The sequence below is a fragment of the Mizuhopecten yessoensis genome, unplaced genomic scaffold (genome assembly GCF_002113885.1).
Source record: "Mizuhopecten yessoensis strain PY_sf001 unplaced genomic scaffold, ASM211388v2 scaffold2641, whole genome shotgun sequence".
Classification (NCBI taxonomy): Eukaryota; Metazoa; Mollusca; class Bivalvia; order Pectinida; family Pectinidae; genus Mizuhopecten; species Mizuhopecten yessoensis.
In genome coordinates, this window is record NW_018404647.1 from 314,637 (window position 1) to 335,419 (window position 20,783).

General features: G+C 36.0%; 1 protein-coding gene across 3 annotated transcripts in view; it reads left to right on the forward strand.

Moving 5' to 3' along the window:
- Window positions 1–2,006: 2,006 nt before the first annotated feature.
- LOC110446217 overlaps window positions 2,007–20,783 on the forward strand; it is a 52,198-nt gene continuing 33,421 nt past the window's right edge. For 2 of the 3 annotated variants that reach the window (XM_021491254.1, XM_021491256.1), the window contains exons 1-9: window positions 2,039–2,128; window positions 2,644–2,857; window positions 5,469–5,539; window positions 7,355–7,389; window positions 8,354–8,414; window positions 9,148–9,211; window positions 10,380–10,460; window positions 12,806–12,915; window positions 14,117–14,154. In XM_021491254.1, the coding sequence (XP_021346929.1) occupies window positions 2,714–2,857; window positions 5,469–5,539; window positions 7,355–7,389; window positions 8,354–8,414; window positions 9,148–9,211; window positions 10,380–10,460; window positions 12,806–12,915; window positions 14,117–14,154 (604 nt within the window). In that variant the 5' untranslated portion in view covers window positions 2,039–2,128; window positions 2,644–2,713. Of the gene's footprint in view, window positions 2,129–2,643; window positions 2,858–5,468; window positions 5,540–7,354; window positions 7,390–8,353; window positions 8,415–9,147; window positions 9,212–10,379; window positions 10,461–12,805; window positions 12,916–14,116; window positions 14,155–20,783 lie in introns of all 3 variants that reach the window. The other variant, XM_021491255.1, reaches the window with a different exon arrangement.

Here is a 20,783-nt window from a genome sequence, read left to right on the forward strand (position 1 = left end):
TGATCTGGGGGTCGGACCATGGGGTGTTTTTTTCATTCTGTGTCATAGGAACGTGTCAAGTCCCTGTGGTCTGGCCGTGCATTTGTCCTTCTCTTGTTACGGTGGTGCCTGTGACCAACCCTTGTTTCAAGTATTGGTTGTACGCTTGACAAGGGGATACCCGAACCTGGGTTGTAAATAGTTGTGTCTTCGGGGGCGAAGACTTAGAAAAAGAGGGAGGAATGTAGCGGAACTGGACTGGATAGATCGTCGGCGACCAGGTAGCTCAATTGGTAGCGCGTCCATCTAAATTTGGGAGGGTCCCCGGTCTGGCCGTGCATTTTCAGCATTGGTATACTTGACGGTTAAACTTGAGGGGAAGTAACTCGTGTACATCTGGGTCATTCATTTTCGTAGGGGTTAACGAAATCACGAATTTGGTTTTACGGAAGTTGGTAGCGTCCCATACTGAAATTACCTCTGTACAATTTTGATATAAACGGCAACCCATACAATATATGGGATGGAAACGTACCATGCACATACATCATCCGAAATACCATCAAAAATTGAATTTATTGTGAGCTGTCTAACTCTTCAATACTAGCCATAATGTTTGTATAAATAGAAATCTCTTATCTTTTAAAAATATATTTCTTTGTTTTAAACATTGATTTTGGTATGGAATCGTAAAACGATATCACTAAAAGATGAAAAAAACTTTTAGAATTGTTTCGTAACGTCATATGAAATGGGAACTCATTTGATCCTTATTCGTCTGAACATAAATCATTGTGACTGTGGAGAAGAAGAGGGGCATATAACCAGGGGTGGGGACAAATATGACCGGATGGAATTCGGAAATGATATAATCAGTCGCCGGCCACTGTTGATTATATAAGCGGATCAAGGGAAGGGATCTAGGGGATCCAGACCCCCTCTTTTTAGCCGTCGAAATTTGATTTCGGATAAAAAGTATGTTTTAACGACGAAGAAAACAGTTCCTCGCTTGTATCCAGGTTCCGGAGACTGATTAACTTATTCGTATAGGCTTGATCCGTGTCTAATGTTAAAAGAACAAATGATCGCAGAGGAGATCTTAAGAAACATGTTTAAATATATTTGCAAAACACACAAAACTCAAACACAAAAATTCTACAATGTAATACAATACAATTCAATACAATGTTTTTTTTTATGATAGTGACATAATGCAAACATCATACAGGCGCGTAGGTACCATGTAAGCCAATAAGCCCGGGCTTGCACATTATTTTGACAAGTATAGGTTTTCATGACGGTTTTTTTTCTTGCTGATACTATAAAGTGGAGTTTGAGTTTTGAATATATAGTATACATAGGTAAAAACCAGACAATGTATGTATGGAGGGTGTACAAAGCAGTACCGACGGTTAATCTTCAGAATTACACTGGATCCACGAAAAACAGACATCAGGACGTGGGAAATGGCTCCTGAGACGTTCTAGAAAACAAAATTTTCCATTTGGGGACGAATTTTACTTTGCCATACCACTCATTCAGAAATCGATTATGGAGTGTGCCATGGTTGTAAGTCCTTAATATTAGTTTTGTTGATTGTTCAAGCAGCGCTCCATATTCACAAATTCTACATATTATCAGAGACGTATATATTACAATATATACGTCTCTGATATTATACATTTGTTTTATGTACATCATGGATCATCAATGGGAATTAAAATCATAGACGTATCATGATATCTAAATACTACTAATGTTTTATACTATACTGCCGGGCTGTATACGTATCTGGTAACATATGAAATTGGCCAGGAGTTGGCACAGAATGACAAATGGTGGAGCTTTTTGAAGGAGTGAACAAATCATCCTCTTTCAAAAAAAAACCCAAATAAGTACAATCTTTTACAAAATTTCGAATCGCCGTATCCCCATTCTGATTTAGCGATATTTGTAATTTGGCGGGAATATCAGTAGAAGAACCGATGACTTCCGAACGACATAAAATTCAAACGTACAGACGATGTTGACGTTTAGCGAGTATTTACTTCCGGTAAATTTGACGAGGAAATTTTTACCTCGTGAGAGGCCAAAGAAAAAGACGGTAATAGTGATGTTTTATTCTTTACAATTGTTCGTCGATTGAATTGTGAGTTATCATATTTTGTCTTGACTATATAGACGCTAAAATACATAACCATATTGTTTACTATTGCCAAACCAAAACGATGATGCAATGCTCAGCCACATCATTGCTCCTGAATCGTGTCCGAAATATGAAAGTAAGAACTGTCATAATAACATATTTGCAACTCTGAACATAACACTCCTTGTTGGCATGCTAGTGTTTACCTTGATATTTCAGTCAACACAACGCACGAATTGAACTAAAATCTAAAATCAGCATGTCTTTCGACTTTTAACCAGACAAAAACAAAACAACTATTTTCTTACATTAATAATCATTCGGAAAAATACATTCATTGTATCAGTTGAATTATACTTCCAAAACACTTATTTTCTTATGACCTTCTTTGTTGTTTGCATTATGTTCCTATACAGTCTTTTTTTAATTCATTTGTTTGATATGCATATCCAAAATCCTTTTACACCTATAATTAATGTAAATAATTATTATTTAGCTCTATTTTCAATTTGTTACAGTTGAAGAACAGACCAACAATGTAAACATGTGCTGATCTTGTTAGTGAAGCGGGAGCGATAGAAAGAGAGTATGGATGCAGAGAGTGGGGGGTCAGCCCCCATGGATGTTGGAGGAGACCATGCACTTGCTGACCTGCACGGTCTTGACTTTGAGTTTGTCACCTCTACAGAGAATGAGAATATCTGGTGTGATCAATGCAAGGTTCTCAAACAGGTATAAATACAGCATTGACTGAATTTAAATCCAAATGATCCAAGGGTTTCCATGACACCATGCATGCAGACTTCAAAGCTAGTCAACTTTGTTGTGTTACTGCATAATTCCTTGATATAAATCAGAGGATGAAACTAGTCTACTGGTATCATCCAAAAAGTGGCACATCATATAGAGCCTTTAAACATAGGGAATTACAATTGTATTGCATTGTCATGCCAGGGTTATAGACATGTAATGAAACTGTGTCTTTCAGACAGGTTTATGATGAAACTGAATTAATCATAATAATGCAATATATGTACAATGTATGCAGGGGGGATTCAAGATATTAGCTCAGGGCTAATAGACACTAATAATCCACTAGCCTGAAATAAAGTTCTGCTAGCCTTACAACTACCCAGGTCACCTGTCAGGGGTCAGTCAACACTATCACTAGTCCGCTGAGTCCTGGACTAGTAGATTTCAGCAAGGACTAGTGAATCACCTAACCTAACTGGTCCTTTGGACTTGTGAAAATATGATTATAAAATAAGAATATTTCTTTTTGAAATTTTGAAAACTGGCTAAAAATAAGATATATTGCATGATGATTGTCAAAATATTCCTAAAACTATATCATATTTTTATGGCAGTTGTTATTTTAAGTCTCCTACAGTAAATTACTTTTGATGATTTTGTGCTGTAGATCGCAATATTTTTCCTTATCAAGAAATCTTGGACTAGTCACATTGACTAGTAAATAATCTATTCATTCAGTCCTATGGACTACCAAGCAAATAAAGCTAGTGTCTAACCCTGCCTGTTATATTAATATCTGCAATATGACAATGAAAAATATACACTTCATTCCTCAAGTAATGGCCTTAAAAAGGTTATCATGTTGTAGTTTCAGTAAAATTATCAGGTTATGATTATAATTAATGAGCAAGGAACAATCGGTTTTATTGGCTCACCTGGTCCGAAGGACCATGGTGAGCTTATGCCAGACCGTGGCGTCTGTCGTCGTCCGTCAACAATTTCTGTAAACGACTTCTTCTACTTAACCACTGATTGGAATTTAACTAAATTGGCTGGAAGCATCCCTAGGTGGTGGGGATTCAAAATTGTACAAATGGTGGGGCTGACCCCCAGGGGGCTTAGGGACAGGGCTAAAAGGGGGCAATTTGGCTTTATTGCTTTAAGCGACTTCTTCTCTGGAACAAAGGGATGGATATCAACCATATTTGCCTGGAAGCATCTCTAGGTGGTGGGGATTCAAAATTGTACAAATGGTGGGGCTGATCCCCAGGAGACTGAGGGGCGGGGCTAAAAGTGGGCAATTTGGCTTTATTGCTTTAAGCGACTTCTTCTCTGGAACTAAGAGATGGATATCAACCATATTTGACTGGAAGCATCCCTAGGTGGTGGGGATTCAAAATTGTACAAATGGTGGGGCTGAGGGGCGGGGCCAAAAGGGGGCAATTTGGCTATATTGCTACAAACGACTTCTGTAGAACTATGTACTGGATATCAATCATATTTAATCAAAAGCATTCATGGGAGGCAGGGATTCAAAATTGTACAAATGGTGGGGCTGACTCCCCAGGGGGCTGAGGGGCGGGGCCAAAAAGGGTTATTTGGCTATATTGCTTTAAGCGACATCTTCTCTGGAACTAAGAGACAGATATCAACCATATTTGACTGGAAGCATCCCTAGGTGGTGGAGATTCAAAATTGTACAAATGGTGAGGCTGACCCCCAGGGGGCTGAGGGACGGGGCTATTTTTGCTTCCAGGATGGCTCTAGGGTCTGGCCCCACCCTTATAGGCATAGTCCCTGGGCCATAACTTTGAAACAGTTGAGATCCCCACCCCAAAACTATATATACAATTGTTGCATTGCATAAAGAGACGAATGCAGTCATGATATTAGAATAGACCCTGGGGTCTGACCGACCCCTAGGGACCTAGTTTCTTAGTCACAGCTTGGAAACAGTTGAGATCACCACCCTATAACCATATATACAATTGCTGAGTATAAAGAGATGAATGCACATATGCTTCCAGGATGGCCTTGGGGACTACCCCACCCTTGGATACTTAACCCTGGGCCATAATTTCGAAATGGTCAAGATCCCCACCCCAAAACTATATATACAATTGTTGCATGGCATAAAGAGACGAATGTAGTTATGATATTAGAATTGACCCCAGGGTCTGCTTCACCCTTGCAGACTTAACCCCTGTGTCATAACTTTGAAAGGGTTGAGATCCCCACCCCAAAACTATATATACAAATGCTGGGTAAAAAGAGACAAATGCAGTCATGATATTAGAATTGATCCTGGTGTCTAGCCAAAACCCTAGTTTCTGAGTCACAGCTTGGAAACAGTTTAGATCTCCACCCCATAACCATACGTAAAATTGCTGGACATGAAAAATCTAATACAGATATGCTACAAGGATTGGCCTTGGGGTTTGGCATATTCCCTTGGATCTCATTTGGAGAATATTTTGCCATGATTGCTTACATATCCAGGTGAGCGATACAGGCGCTCTGGGCCTCTTGATATATTCTTAAGGGTTTTATATATGGTTTTTCAATGCTCATTATACAACTTCGTTTTTAGGAACTCCAAAAACTGCAACAAGAACATTCCCTGAATTATAGCACTTTGAAGAAGAAGGTCATCTCTACTGAGTAAGTCAATATATATGTTTGTTCATTTAATCATCAAGTTTACATTTGGTACAATGATTTAGTAAAGTAATATGTTGAATGCTGTTCTAAGTAAAGGTCAAGGTCATCTTTTAGATTGTAATTTCTGGTAGGCTGCTACATTTGACAAACTAGATCTAGCAGCTTCATATCTTTATGGATCTTGTATAGACTTCATAGAATAGTCAAGCGTGAGAATACAGTAATCAAGGTAAAGGTCACTGTTGCTATTCCTAGGCGCTGTTGACCAGTCATATTCTGTAACAAACTGCGGTTGTATATGTAAGGACATTTGTTTCATGAGCAACACCTTCCTATAGTATCTGTTCTGCTGGGTAAATCAAGTATTTGTATTTGTTAACGTGGAACAAGCGTCGGTTGTTGATCGGGGAAAAGAAAGACCGAGAGAATGGATTACAAAACTATGATGATGTTTATTCACAATGAAAAACATATAAGCATTAAATATATCCCATGCACCCTCACAATCTCACACACTCTCTCCAACAAAGTAATAAATTGTCTATGTAGCTTCACACGGCCACGACGATGATAAGTACCAAAGTTCCCAGGAACCACAACAAAGTTCCCATAACAGTCACTGACTCATGACCCAGCTCAATCCAGAGCCAATATCTTCAAGCAGTACCATGCTTGTATACACCTTGCTAGGTAAACGCACTAGTGTCCATGACACGACAGCACACAATGGTTGATTGGTTCTATGAAGAACAGTGGCTAATAAAGTCGCCGACCTTGGCCTCCATGATGATCTCCAGACATAGCCCCTTCGCTGACCTAGACACTGGTGAAAGATAACCCTCTTGGTCGGTCCTGATGCTCAAGTAGCAATATGGGTGGGAACACCTGCCTGGTCCTGACTCACTTGTTGAGACTGCTAACCAGTCATGCGACAAACATAGTTTACCTTATCACTCAAGTTTTCATACTTTTCTAACGCATAGCCTAAGTCTTGAATAATAATCCAATGTACCCTATTTAATTAACGATAATGTAAACTATCCAATTTATACACGAAATAACACAAAAACGTACAATCCGCAAAATGATACCTCAAGGCTTCCATACATGTTCCACCCGAGCGCGTACCACTACACTGGAACAATAGAACTGGGCTTCCATAGATTTATGAATAGGTAAATCATATGAAACAAACTAGATAATTTCATATACAGCAATCAAGTATATTCATATAGTCAATATATGATGCTAATACATCCACAACATATGAAATCTAGCATAAAAATAACATAAATACAACACATTCCTACCTTAACGCTAAACAATGGTCACGGCTGACTGGAGCGCACAGATACCTAGATTGTTTGACCCGATAATAAAACGGTACAATACAATAATACCGACTAAAACAGAACAGAGAAAGAGTGAAAGTACACTTACCACAGTCTGTATTCTGTGCCTGTTCCACATGCCGTAATATTTCGATAATACATACCAGGTACACAAGCCACAGAAACAATGTCTGTAAACAGCTCACCCCGTGCACGCCTACTCGTGACGCATTTCCGCCAAACAATGTCTGACTATTAAGGTTACTTACCCTGGTTATAAATGACAACATATACACTAAACTAAAAAATAAACTCCGTACAAAATACTAAATACAATATATCAACCACAATATACATGCTTGCGTGACAGTATTTATGTAGAGAGCCACAGGGCAAGTCACTATGACATTGTTATTATCTATTCTACAAGTTTTCTGTACTATAGGTCTTATTTACTATTTGCTACATTTTCTTTTTGTTTCAGCTTGTTGATCAAGAAGTACAAAGCAAAGTGTGAAGATATCCTTTTTATCCAAAAAGTCATAAAATGCAGATGCTTTTATTTCAGGCTTAAATTATACATATTTCCTATACTGTTCTTTATGTAAGCTTATCTATTTACCTACAGTATATCCTACAAGTCTTTTACTTTAAAAATGTGATGTCTGTTCTATGGTGTTTATAACCTATGTCGGAAGATAAGTAAATATAATCTCATAACTTTGACAAAAATCTCACAAGTTACCAAGATTTTTCTATGTTGAACTTGCCTTTGCATGGTATTTGATGTTGTATGGATGAAACATGACTGTCCCTAACATACTATGCTTTTGAAATTAGTCATCAGGGACCTTCTTCAGAATTGTCAAAGAGTGTAATATTTTATCAGTAACTGATCAAAGGGAGGTAAATCTTAACTATCAATTTTATATCAATTATCAATTATATCAGTCCTGTGTCATCTGGCCATTATTAGAACTGTCCAAACCAGTAGGTATGTTTAGATTGCACCACATGAAAGCCTTGAGTCTGATGATGTTAGTCTGTGTTATGACCAGTCATAAAGTTTTCCACATTTTTGAATTTCTGAAAAGTGCTTGTGAAAATATTATCAAAGTTGGCACATGTCTGGAGAAGAAGGTATTTTTTTTTGCACTCAGTATTGGCTCAGTACAATGCATATCATATGGTAAATTAGTGGATGAGCATATGTGCAATTGTTATTGAGCATACATTTTAATTATATAATAACTATATATACAATTCTTGTTTGTCATGTCAGAATATTTGGTGCTTGAAGGAGGTCAAATGAATTCTTAGAAAGCCAAAAGGGGGTAGATTATGTGAAACACTCAAATCACCTTCTGAGGTGTGTCAAGCTGTCACAAACTTGGAATATTGTTTTGAATAAGAAATATAAAAATAAGGTTGATTTTGAAAATTTCGGAAAAATTGATTATGTATTTCCTTGACCAATATCTACATCATGACGCACAAAGCAAGACAGTGGAAGACACGAGTAAGAAGTTGGAGCAAGTACAAAGGTATGTTATTATAATGGGGTGTGTGTATAAAGTGATAAGGACTACATAGTAGTAGTTACATAATACGGAGGGGGGAGGGGATTTTGGGCGGTTTATATGAGAAATTGTCAGGACTATATTGGTAATAGTTATGGAAGAACAGGGTTTTGGAATAGCTTGTTGGAGTTGTTGGTCCAGAATTGTTAGTGAAGAGAGCTTCTGTCAAAAGAAACTGTACATTTATTTCTGGCATCATTTTTATACTGTTATGTATTACCAGAATATGTCAATTTCTGGTTGGTCATACTTTCAAGGTAATGACTTGGACACAATGGTGCCATAACAAATAATTGTTCCATCCGAGTCTCATTAATCAATCAATTGATTATTCAGTCTCAGATGTCCCACTATCCAGCCAATGGAATGTATTTATCAATTCAGAACTGTTCCAGTTATCCAGGAATTTTACAATCCATATTAGCTAAAGACAAAGGTTATTGGATTAACATGGCTCCACTCTTTCTAGACAGAAACTTGATAAAAATATCAATATACATATATTTTTATTCATAATGATTCCTGCATTCAGTGTCCTGTGAGAAAATTAACTGATACATAACATGTGTCAAAACTATGCACTTATTGTGGTGGAAAATCGTTACATGGCGGTAACTGTAAAAAAAATCAAATTTGATTTTCATACGATCCTGGTGAAAGGGCCCATGACATGGCCATGATTCTACTTGTTTTGTAGGGAGTCCAGCACACTCAATGTTCAACTGACCAGTTCACTGCAGCAAATTGAACCACTGAAAAAGGTAAACTCAATGGCCATCAAACTACACAGAGATATATACTGTATTATAAGACTCTTTCATGTCCAGGGGTGTAGGATAGGGAAATTCCACCTGAGGGTTTTGCCTGATTTGAAAATCCTGATGGTGGAATTTCCCTATTCTTTACCCTTGGGCATGGAAGAGTATTTTTCTCTCATTCTAACTACCAGAATAATCTCAGAAACCATGAAAAAGCGTTTGGACTGGCTACCATTTTGAAAATATTAACTTTTCCCCTTAGCTGTTAAGACGAAAACGAATCTGTCAAAGAAATTAAGTATAGTACCACATATTTGCAAACAGAGTATGCACAGAAAAAGTAATCTCATCTTTCTTACGTGTACAGTCAATATTTCGTAGTAGGTTTTAATTTCATCACGTCGCCTTTTCCGCTTTGCTGCATCAGAGTTTTCCACATTTGTGACATCACGTCATTGTTGAGCCATTGTGAAATGGGGTGTAATGTAGAAATTTCCTACATCCCTTTCTTACCCTGGACAGCTCTATCTTACACACTCGGATATGAGGGAATTTTTTTTCTTCAGGGCAGTACACTTCCACTAACCTGACATCTAATGCCAGTAGATATTATATCAAGGCTAATAACCAAAGTCCATTCAGTTGATGTACTCAGTTTCTTGTAGCCTGGTTACCTACTAACACTATTGATGAAAACGTAGTCTGGTTACCTACTAACACTATTGATGAAAACAAAATTACTGCTAGTTTTCTTGGTATATAAATAACAAGAAGGTGATTCCACTGAAATTGTTCCAATTGATATTAAGTGAATATCTCTAATAACAAACAAAACCTTGTCTGTATTTTCTATTGGTGTGAAGTTGCCTTATCTACCTTTAGACATGTTATACTTTCGGAGTTGTACATTTCAAGTTACTTTTCACTTCTTATTTTACAATTAACTTCATGGAAGAGGTTGGATGCACATTTTTTGAAAATCAATAACCCATAAAATATTATAAACTTGAATAGCAACTATAACTATAATATGAATAATAAGTATTGGTAGACAGATAGGGATTTAACCCCACCAGCCATAACATCTTATACATGTACCTCCTTCATATTTGACAAGAAGCATACATATTTGGTGTACATTATATATTTCTGTACCCTTATTTTTCTACAGGCGAAAAATGCCCTTGAGCTTGAGTTGAGACAGAAAGTGAAGGAGATTCAAACGTTACAGGACAAACTGACCGCATCTGTGGTAAGTATACTTTTACAATAATAGTGGACTGTTCATGGTAACCATATATATTTACATTAATTATTGACAATACACTGTCTGTATCCATGGTAACTACTTATATACATTAATTATTGACAACACACTGTCTGTATCCATGGTAACTACTTATATACATTAATTATTGACAACACACTGTCTGTATCCATGGTAACTACTTATATACATTAATTATTGACAACACACTGTCTGTATCCATGGTAACTACTTATATACATTAATTATTGACAATACACTGTCTGTATCCATGGTAACTACTTATATACATTAATTATTGACAACACACTGTCTTTATCCATGGTAACTACTTATATACATTAATTATTGACAACACACTGTCTGTATCCATGGTAACTACTTATATACATTAATTATTGACAACACACTGTCTGTATCCATGGTAACTACTTATATACATTAATTATTGACAACACACTGTCTGTATCCATGGTAACTACTTATATACATTAATTATTGACAATACACTGTCTGTATCCATGGTAACTACTTATATACATTAATTATTGACAACACACTGTCTTTATCCATGGTAACTACTTATATACATTAATTATTGACAACACACTGTCTGTATCCATGGTAACTACTTATATACATTAATTATTGACAACACACTGTCTGTATCCATGGTAACTACTTATATACATTAATTATTGACAACACACTGTCTGTATCCATGGTAACTACTTATATACATTAATTATTGACAACACACTGTCTGTATCCATGGTAACTACTTATATACATTAATTATTGACAATACACTGTCTGTATCCATGGTAACTACTTATATACATTAATTATTGATAATACACTGTCTGTATCCATGGTAACTACTTATATACATTAATTATTGACAACACACTGTCTTTATCCATGGTAACTACTTATATACATTAATTATTGACAATACACTGTCTGTATCCATACTAACTACTTATATACATTAATTATTGACAACACACTGTCTTTATCCATGGTAACTACTTATATACATTAATTATTGACAATACACTGTCTGTATCCATGGTAACTACTTATATACATAAATTATTGACAACACACTGTCTTTACCCATGGTAACTACTTATATACATTAATTATTGACAACACACTGTCTTTATCCATGGTGACTACTTATATACATTAATTATTGACAACACACTGTCTTTATCTATGGTAACTACTTATATACATTAATTATTGACAATACACTGTATGTATCCATACTAACTACTTATATACATTAATTATTGACAACACACTGTCTGGATCCATGGTAACTACTTATATACATTAATTATTGCCAATACACTGTCTGTATCCATGGTAACTACTTATATACATAAATTGTATGGACCTAATGGGTACTGACTCTGTTCTGTAGAGTAAGGTAAGTTGAATTATTAGTATTTCATGACAAGCTGAAATTTTGTCAAATTATGGTATGTTCTTAAACATTCTGTAACAAACACATGTGATACAAGTAAACATTCTGTATATTACATGTGTATGTGTTTGTAAATCACACTTTTGATAGAACATTTTGATCCTTACTATGGACAGATACTTCGGGTTTTTTTTCGCCATCAGGGTTGTCTTTCTGAATTCAGCATATATATATACCGTACAACTTCCTTTTTGCTCAAATTCAGTTAATTCATTGCAGCCCTTTCTTTGACATTTTACACTTATTTTGTCATATAAGTGTCTGTATATACATCAATGGACTTTGTAATGATTTTTCTCTCACATGAAAAATTTGAAAGGTAAGTAAATATTATGCTGTATGATGTACTGTAGGGAACAGAACTTTATCTGTAAATAAACTTTATCTGTAAATAAACTTTATCTTTAAATAAACTTTATCTGTAAATAAACTTTATCTTTAAATAAACTTTATCTGTAAATAATCTTTATCTTTAAATAAACTTTATCCGTAAATAATCTTGATCTTTAAATAAACCTTATCTGTAAATAAACTTTCTCTGTAAATAAACTTTCACGATTTCACACCAACTATTGAATAAAAAATTCAGCAAATCATTTGTACAGAGTCATACAATATCACGACTGACTACTGGCTTACCATGAAAGTTGGTTCAAGGGAAATAGTTTAAAACATTTAACTTGAATGAAAATACTAATGTGAAGGATTATCATATTTAACCTGCAATAGGCCCATATGCCTGGTAATAATCCCATCCACATATATTGCCCTTAGTTAATGGAAATGCAAGTATTATTTTCCCTGTTATAGTAGTGATGTTTATATGTTGTTTCAGGCTGTCACGAAACAGTATGAGTCCCTGGCCAAATCATCGACTAGTGAGAAAGATAAGACAGAGGAGGAAAGGAAAACCAACTCTAAACGACTAAAGGAACTTCAGGCCAGGTACGTGCCCCCCCCCCCCTGTATTCACTAAAACTTTCCGCTGCAAAAAAAGTTGGAAAATAACAATATTAGCCCATTTCACTATCTGGGTTCCAAAGTGTTCACGTTTTTCAAATTTTTGGCAAAATAAATGTTCATGTCCTTAAATGTATAGTCCCAAATAGTGTTTGATTCATAGGATACATACTTTAGCATACGTAGTACCGGTAGATTTTAGGTCTCGTATAGGGACAACTCTCTTCTAGGTCCCAAAAGGGTCCCGAAAAGTATGGATCCCAAATGGTCCCAAAAACTTTGTTGTTTGAATATTCTGTTGAATAATTGCCAAACAAGTCTAAGTAATTCCATGAATTTGTCAATCAACTTGTCGTTGAGAAGAGGTTTGCTGAATTATGTGCCATTATGATAACTACGAAAACAATATCCAGTCTGTGACAGGGAACACGGGAAGACGGACCTGAAAAGATGTATACGGAAACCTGATATAACTGACATCTCACCTTACTGACACCTGACTTCAAAACATCCTGTTATATCACAAATGGTTTAACCCTTTCACCCCTATGTAACTTTAGTAGACTCTACCATGCATTGATATGGATGAGTCCATTATGGTTTACAGTGGTGAAAAGTTTAGTGTTCCATGCTTCACTTTTCTTTGGTTTATCAGACACACTCTCTTGTCTGACCAAATAGTGTAGATGTTAGTAAAGACATGTACAGGTCTCAATGTAGAAATATGGAAACAGTTTTTTGTTGATTCTAACTTTTTTATTTTTTATTAATAAATATTTAAATATAATTTAAGAATTATTTCACAGATTTCATATAAACATACAATTGTCACACAGAAATTTACAGTACAAGAAATGGATCAGTTTTATATTTAAAGTTTTGGTCCAATAAATGTATACAGACAGATCCTGCTATATTCAATAATAAGCAAAGTTCTCTGATGTGAAACTTGTTAAAATTAGAGTTACTAAGACATACATGATTAAAGGACTAGCACCAATATATACGTATGTAAGGTCATTGGCTGGAAATTAAAAAGGACATAGTAGGCCATTCAAACCTTCGGATAGTGGAGTTTTACCCTCCTGAAATATTTTATTTAAAAGAAAAAATGTTTGTTTTCTAATGAACCAAATTGGTGACCTGCACTATGCCTACCAGTAAATGTTTTCTTTTTGTGTTGCAGCTTAAACAAACAAGAGCAACTGATGTCTAAACTAAAAGGTAAGTTATTTAACTTGATATGCCATGAAACATTGAAAAATTTACAGGTAATCTTTTTGAAAAATTTAGCTGAATAACAGAATTTTAAATTATAGGATTGATAAACTATTAATGTGATCGTTTTATATTTGCACAAAGTCAGGTTTGGTTTAAATGTGTTTTGTGTCTCTTGTTGCTGAAGAAGTTTTTGTAAAGGGGCATAACTCTGTCAAAACCAAAGTTATCAATATTAAGTGGGATCTTACCGGTATTAGTTCACTTCAGAAAGGAAATATGTATTATCTTGTCTACTGTTTGATTTAAAAAATGATTGTATTTATCATAGATGGTTTGAATTCATACACTTATTTATAAAAAATATAACGGTATTTGAGATACCAAAAGTACTTTTAACCAATTTTCTGTGATTTTTCAAAATGTCTGGGTCAGTTTACTGCATCACTGACCCCAGTTGTTTTAAATTGCAACTAAACACAAATTAAAGGTTTTGCCCTTATATCGGGACTTAATACCACTTATTGAAAGGATGTTAAAGAAGCTGACATGTCCTAGCTGCAGGGATTTAAAAAGCATCCTTCACCAATTAACTCTCGATACAGGGATTTCGGGGTTGAATTCCTGATATAAAGAAACTGGATGATATTAATATAATAACTAGGTAAAAATGAGTAAGAAAAAGACATTTTGAAGTTTTACATTCTATTAATATGAGAGAAAAAACAATTGGTCTGGGAAGCTATCATCTCTAAATTGATTTTGTGAGGGAATGGTGCAAGCATTAAGTTGTAGAAAATATTGATATTTTTTTTTTAGACAAGTGGAAGTAAAAAAAATCTATATAGCCTACCAATGAGTCTGTTGAATTACATCATTTTACCATCAGATTTTCGAAACTTTATTTTCCTGACTTCGTTTTCAGTTAAAAGTTTAGCTTTTATGCTGGAATGAAAAGTGAAATCTCAACAACAGAGGCACGGATAGTAGTATCAATATTACCACAAAATACCCCGGACTATTCTCTAACAGGATAGTAGTATTAATATTACCACAAAATACCCCGGACTATTCTCTAACACGATAGTAGTATTAATATTACAACAAGAAACCCTGGACTGTTCTCTAACAGGATAGTAATATTAATATTACCACAAAATACCCCGGACTATTCTCTAACAGAATAGTAGTATTAATATTACCACAAAATACCACAGACTATTCTCTAACACGATAGTAGTATTAATATTACCACAAGAAACCCTGGACTATTCAGGATAGTAATATTAATATTATCACAAAATACCCCGGACTATTCTCTAACAGAATAGTAGTATTAATATTACCACAAAATACCACAGACTATTCTCTAACAGGATAGTAGTATTAATATTACCACAAAATACCACGGAATATTCTCTAACAGGATAGTAGTATAAATATTACCACAAAATACCCCGGACTATTCTCTAACAAGATAGTAGTATTAATATTACCACAAAATACCCTGGACTATTATCTTACAGGATAGTAGTATTAATATTACCACAAAATACCACGGACTAACCTCTAACAGGATATCAAGCTTGATTAAAATTGCATGTCAAACCAAGTCATAAAAATATTTTGAAAAAAAAAAATTAACATAGAATCCCATGGGAAAATGATGTAATATGAAAGACTGACAGCTCATCACTGTATTTGTATCTAAAAAGATGAAATGGTGAAAACAATAGTTAGTGGAAAGGAATGAAAATGAAATGTGTAAAAGATAAAAAAAATCAATGACCTACTTTGTGAGGAATCTATGCAGTGCAGGACCTCCCAAAATATGTTCTAGTGCCGGGTGCACAGCTTTGAGCCCTGTGCTTAAGATGTATCTTTTAGTCACATAGAGTGCATCACTGCATTATGACAAAGTACCAACTATGTATTGATACACTACTCAGTGTCATTAGTAAAAATACATATGTATTTAGTATCAGTTAATTAGTGAAAGACATCTCCAGCACACACACAGGCATACACACATAGGGAAATATTAGACAGGTGGCATAGGTCTAGAAGTTACTAGTTAGCGCCTGATACGACAGCTCCTTCGAATTCGTCAAAATGGTATTAATGCATAGGCTAATTGTATTGATTGTATAAAACTGTATATCTACATGTATGTACTGTAAAGCACTTTAGAGTGGCTTAGTTTAGCTAGATAGGACGCTATATCAAATGTATATTATTATCATTATTATAAAGAAGGGATTTGCTTTAAAAAGGATTTTCTTTAAGAAATTCATCTCGATGATAATTGATGTATATATATACAGTATATATATAAAGTATCAACTCTTCAGAACATACTTCGCTTTATTCTGAAAACTTGAAAGCATTTAGAGTTTATTTAAGCAGTTACACTAGAAAATGACAATTTATACTTTGTCTCTACTCATTGGTCTTATTTGATCAGGATGATGAAATGTAGTTACACGATATACACCAGGTGAGCGATGCAGGCCCATTGGGCCTCTTCTTTGTTTTAATTTCCCTGTGGCAGGATCAGTTAAGTTGTTGCTCAAACCTCCATTGTAATTAAACAATACTCTTAATTATACTAAGTGCAGGAGTGGGACAGTCTGAAACAATAAGGCCCATTATACCAGTCACTGCCAGCAACACATACAGATACTTGATCCATTGCTTTGCGAGATGTTAAAAATCAACATTTGTGGGAATTTTGTTTTGACTTTTGATATATAGGATATAAATGAGAGGTGGGCGCAGCACCCAAAAGTTTAGGCCAGGGGAATACTCTGCAGTTGGGTGAACTCACTGCTCCCAACACTGGTACCCCTGAAACACGACACCCAACACTGGTACCCCTGAAACACGACTCCCAACTCTGGTAACCCTGAAACACGACTCCCAAAACTGGTACCCCTGAAACACGACTCCCAACACTGGTACCCCTGAAACACGACACCCAACACTGGTACCCCTGAAACATGACACCCAACACTGGTACCCCTGAAACATGACTCCCAACACTGGTACCCCTAAAACACGGCTCCCAACACTGGTACCCCTGAAACACGACTCCCAACTCTGGTACCCCTGAAACACGACACCCAACACTCGTACCCCTGAAACACGAATCCCAACTCTGGTGCCCCTGAAACACGACTCCCAACACTGGTACCCCTGAAACATGACTCCCAACACTGGTACCCCTGAAACACAACTCCCAACACTGGTAGCCCTGAAACACGACACCCAACACTGGTACCCCTGAAACACGGCTCCCAACACTGGTTCCCCTGAAACACGACTCCCAACACTGGTACCCCTGAAACACGACTCCCAGCACTGGTACCCCTGAAACACGACTCCCAACACAGGTACCCCTGAAAAAGATGCTTTCCAGGAATAAATATAATTTAAGCCTAAAAATAATTATTCACTATAGCAAACATATGTTGCACTGATTTGTTTTGTTGTGGTTATATATTTCAAAAAGAATATTTGCATTAAATGTCAATAATTTACATTACAGATCAGTTCGTCTCTTTGTTTGAATATTGCATTGTTGAATATCCTTTATCAAATCTAGTGTTACATTATGAGGTTGTTTAGATACATGAAGTGATATATATTAAACAACATATGTTACCTAATATATCCAATCTGCAATTATAAGTGTAGCATCTGATTTGCCTTCAGTAGGTATTTCCATATTATTTAGTATATGATTGCATTTTACTTCAGATAAAATCTGTTAGTTATTTCTTTTCATATCATGTTATTATAATTTGCATATTAGATAAATTAGAAATAAGTTGTTTTCATTTATAGCACATAGTTTGCATATCTCTGGAGTTATGTTCAATTAATCGTTTCTGTTTATAGATTTAATATATGCATATTTTACTAAATTGGAACTATTCTGGAAAAAAGACACATGCATATATACAATGTTAAAATAGCATATAACCTTAATATCAAAATTGGCTGTTGCCAAATTTTCATTTCAAGATCAAAGCGTAGTTTTGCCTTTGTCGATATTGTGTAATTATGTAGTATTTACAGAACTGATTTCGTGAAGAAATACAGTATCTATTTAATTAACTTTTGGTCATTTGGACTTGTTCTAATTAAGGCTGTTTCATTATCCTGGTGCCTGAAAACTCATTTTTAGCTCACCTGGCCCTCTTCTCAATAACCAAAAGGCCCAAGGTCCTGAAATTGGGCCTGTAGCATGCTGGAATGAAGGACTACCAAGTTTGTTCAATTGAATGACCTTGACCCACTTGCAAGGTCATAGGGGTCAAATATTGTAAAATCTTCAAACCACTACTCAATAACCAAAAGGATCAGGGTACTGAAATTGGGCTTGTAGCATGCTAGGATGAAGGACTACCAAGTTTGTTCAATTGAATGACCTTGACCCACTTTCAACATAATGTCCTTGTTCGACATTCATGGTCACAGGTTCTTATGAATCAAACACTGTGCCTGTAGCTATATTTTAGTCCACTTTTAAGATTACAAGTGTGAGATTAAAACCATGTGAGTGATGCAGGCCAATTGGGCCTCTTGTTTATTAACATGTTTTTAGGTCACCTGAGCTTTGCTCAAGTGACCTATTTCAATAACTTTCCGTCTGTCGTCGTCCGTCGTGCGTAAACTTTTACATTATCAACTTCTTCTCAAGAACCAGTGGATGGAAATTTTTCAAACTTGGTCAGAATCATCCTTGATAGATGAGGCTACCAAATTGTAAAATTGGGATTCCTACCCCAACCCTAGGGGCCAGGGCGGGGCCCAAAAGGGAAAATTAACCAATATTTCAAAAATCTTCTTCTCCAGACTCAGAGGTATAACAGTCATTTTCATGGATGGAAAGGTCATCAGGGGCTTTGTTTAAATTGTAAATTTCAGGACCCCCTTGTAAAATTGGGATTCCTACCCCAACACTAGGGGCCAGGGCGGGGCCCAAAAGGGAAAATTAACCAATATTTCAAAAATCTTCTTCTCCAGACTCAGAGGTATTACAGTCATTTTCTCTGCATGGATGGAAAGATCATCAGGGGCTTTATTTAAATTGTAAATTTCAGGACCCCCAGGCTATCAGTTCTCCCTTGGGGAGGGGGTAAAGTTTACTATAGTTTATATAGCGAAGCAACACTTTTGGGTATATTTTGACAATTTTCTGTTGGAAATTATTTTTACTTGGTCAGAATCATCCTTGGGGGAGGAAGATGGTTTTAAATTGTAAAATTGGGATTCCTACTCCAACCCTAAGGGCCAGGGCGGGGCCCAAAAGGGAAAATTATTACCAATATTTCAAAAATCTTCTTCTCCAGACTCAGAGGTATTACAGTCATTTTCTCTGCATGGATGGAAAGATCATCAGGGGCTTTATTTAAATTGTAAATTTCAGGACTCCCAGGCTATCAGTTCTCCCTTGGGGAGGGGGTAAAGTTTACTATAGTTTATATAGCGAAGCAACACTTTTGGGTATATTTTGACAATTTTCTGTTGGAAATTATTTTTACTTGGTCAGAATCATCCTTGGAGGAGGAAGATGGTTTTAAATTGTAAAATTGGGATTCCTACTCCAACCCTAAGGGCCAGGGCGGGGCCCAAAAGGGAAAATTATTACCAATATTTCAAAAATCTTCTTCTCCAGACTCAGAGGTATTACAGTCATTTTCTCTGCATGGATGGAAAGATCATCAGGGGCTTTATTTAAATTGTAAATTTCAGGACCCCCGAGCTATCCGTTCTCCCTTGGGGAGGGGGGAAAGTTTACTATAGTTTATATAGCGAAACAACACTTTTGGGTATATTTTGACAATTTTCTGTTGGAAATTATTTTTACTTGGTCAGAATCATCCTTGGGGGAGGAAGATGGTTTTAAATTGTAAAATTGGGATTCCTACTCCAACCCTAAGGGCCAGGGCGGGGCCCAAAAGGGAAAATTATTACCAATATTTCAAAAATCTTCTTCTCCAGACTCAGAGGTATTACAGTCATTTTCTCTGCATGGATGGAAAGATCATCAGGGTCTTTATTTAAATTGTAAATTTCAGGACCCCCGAGCTATCCGTTCTCCCTTGGGGAGGGGGTAAAGTTTACTATAGTTTATATAGCGAAGCAACACTTTTGGGTATATTTTGACAATTTTCTGTTGGAAATTATTTTTACTTGGTCAGAATCATCTTTGGTGGATGACGGTATCAAATTATAAACTTGGAATTCCTGCCACATCCCCAGGGGTTAGAGCGGGGCCCCAAAGGGAACATTTACAAATATTTTAAAATTCTTATCCTTTGATGACATGACAAGTATTGTATTTCACTTAGTTTACATGCTGATTTCCACATCACATCTAAACAATAAAATAAAGCTACCAGTACCTATGATATAACTCAGGTGACCGCTAAGGCCCTTGGGCCTCTTGTTGTTAAAAAGAAATGGATTATTGACTTCAGTATTTTAGCCTGCACACATACAGAACAGATTACACGAAGTGCCAAGTGAGCTAATGCCGTGGCGCGGCGTCCGTCGTCCGTCCGTCCGTCCGTCTGACGTCCGGCGTCAATATTTTACTTTTAACGACTTCTTCTTAATAACCGAAA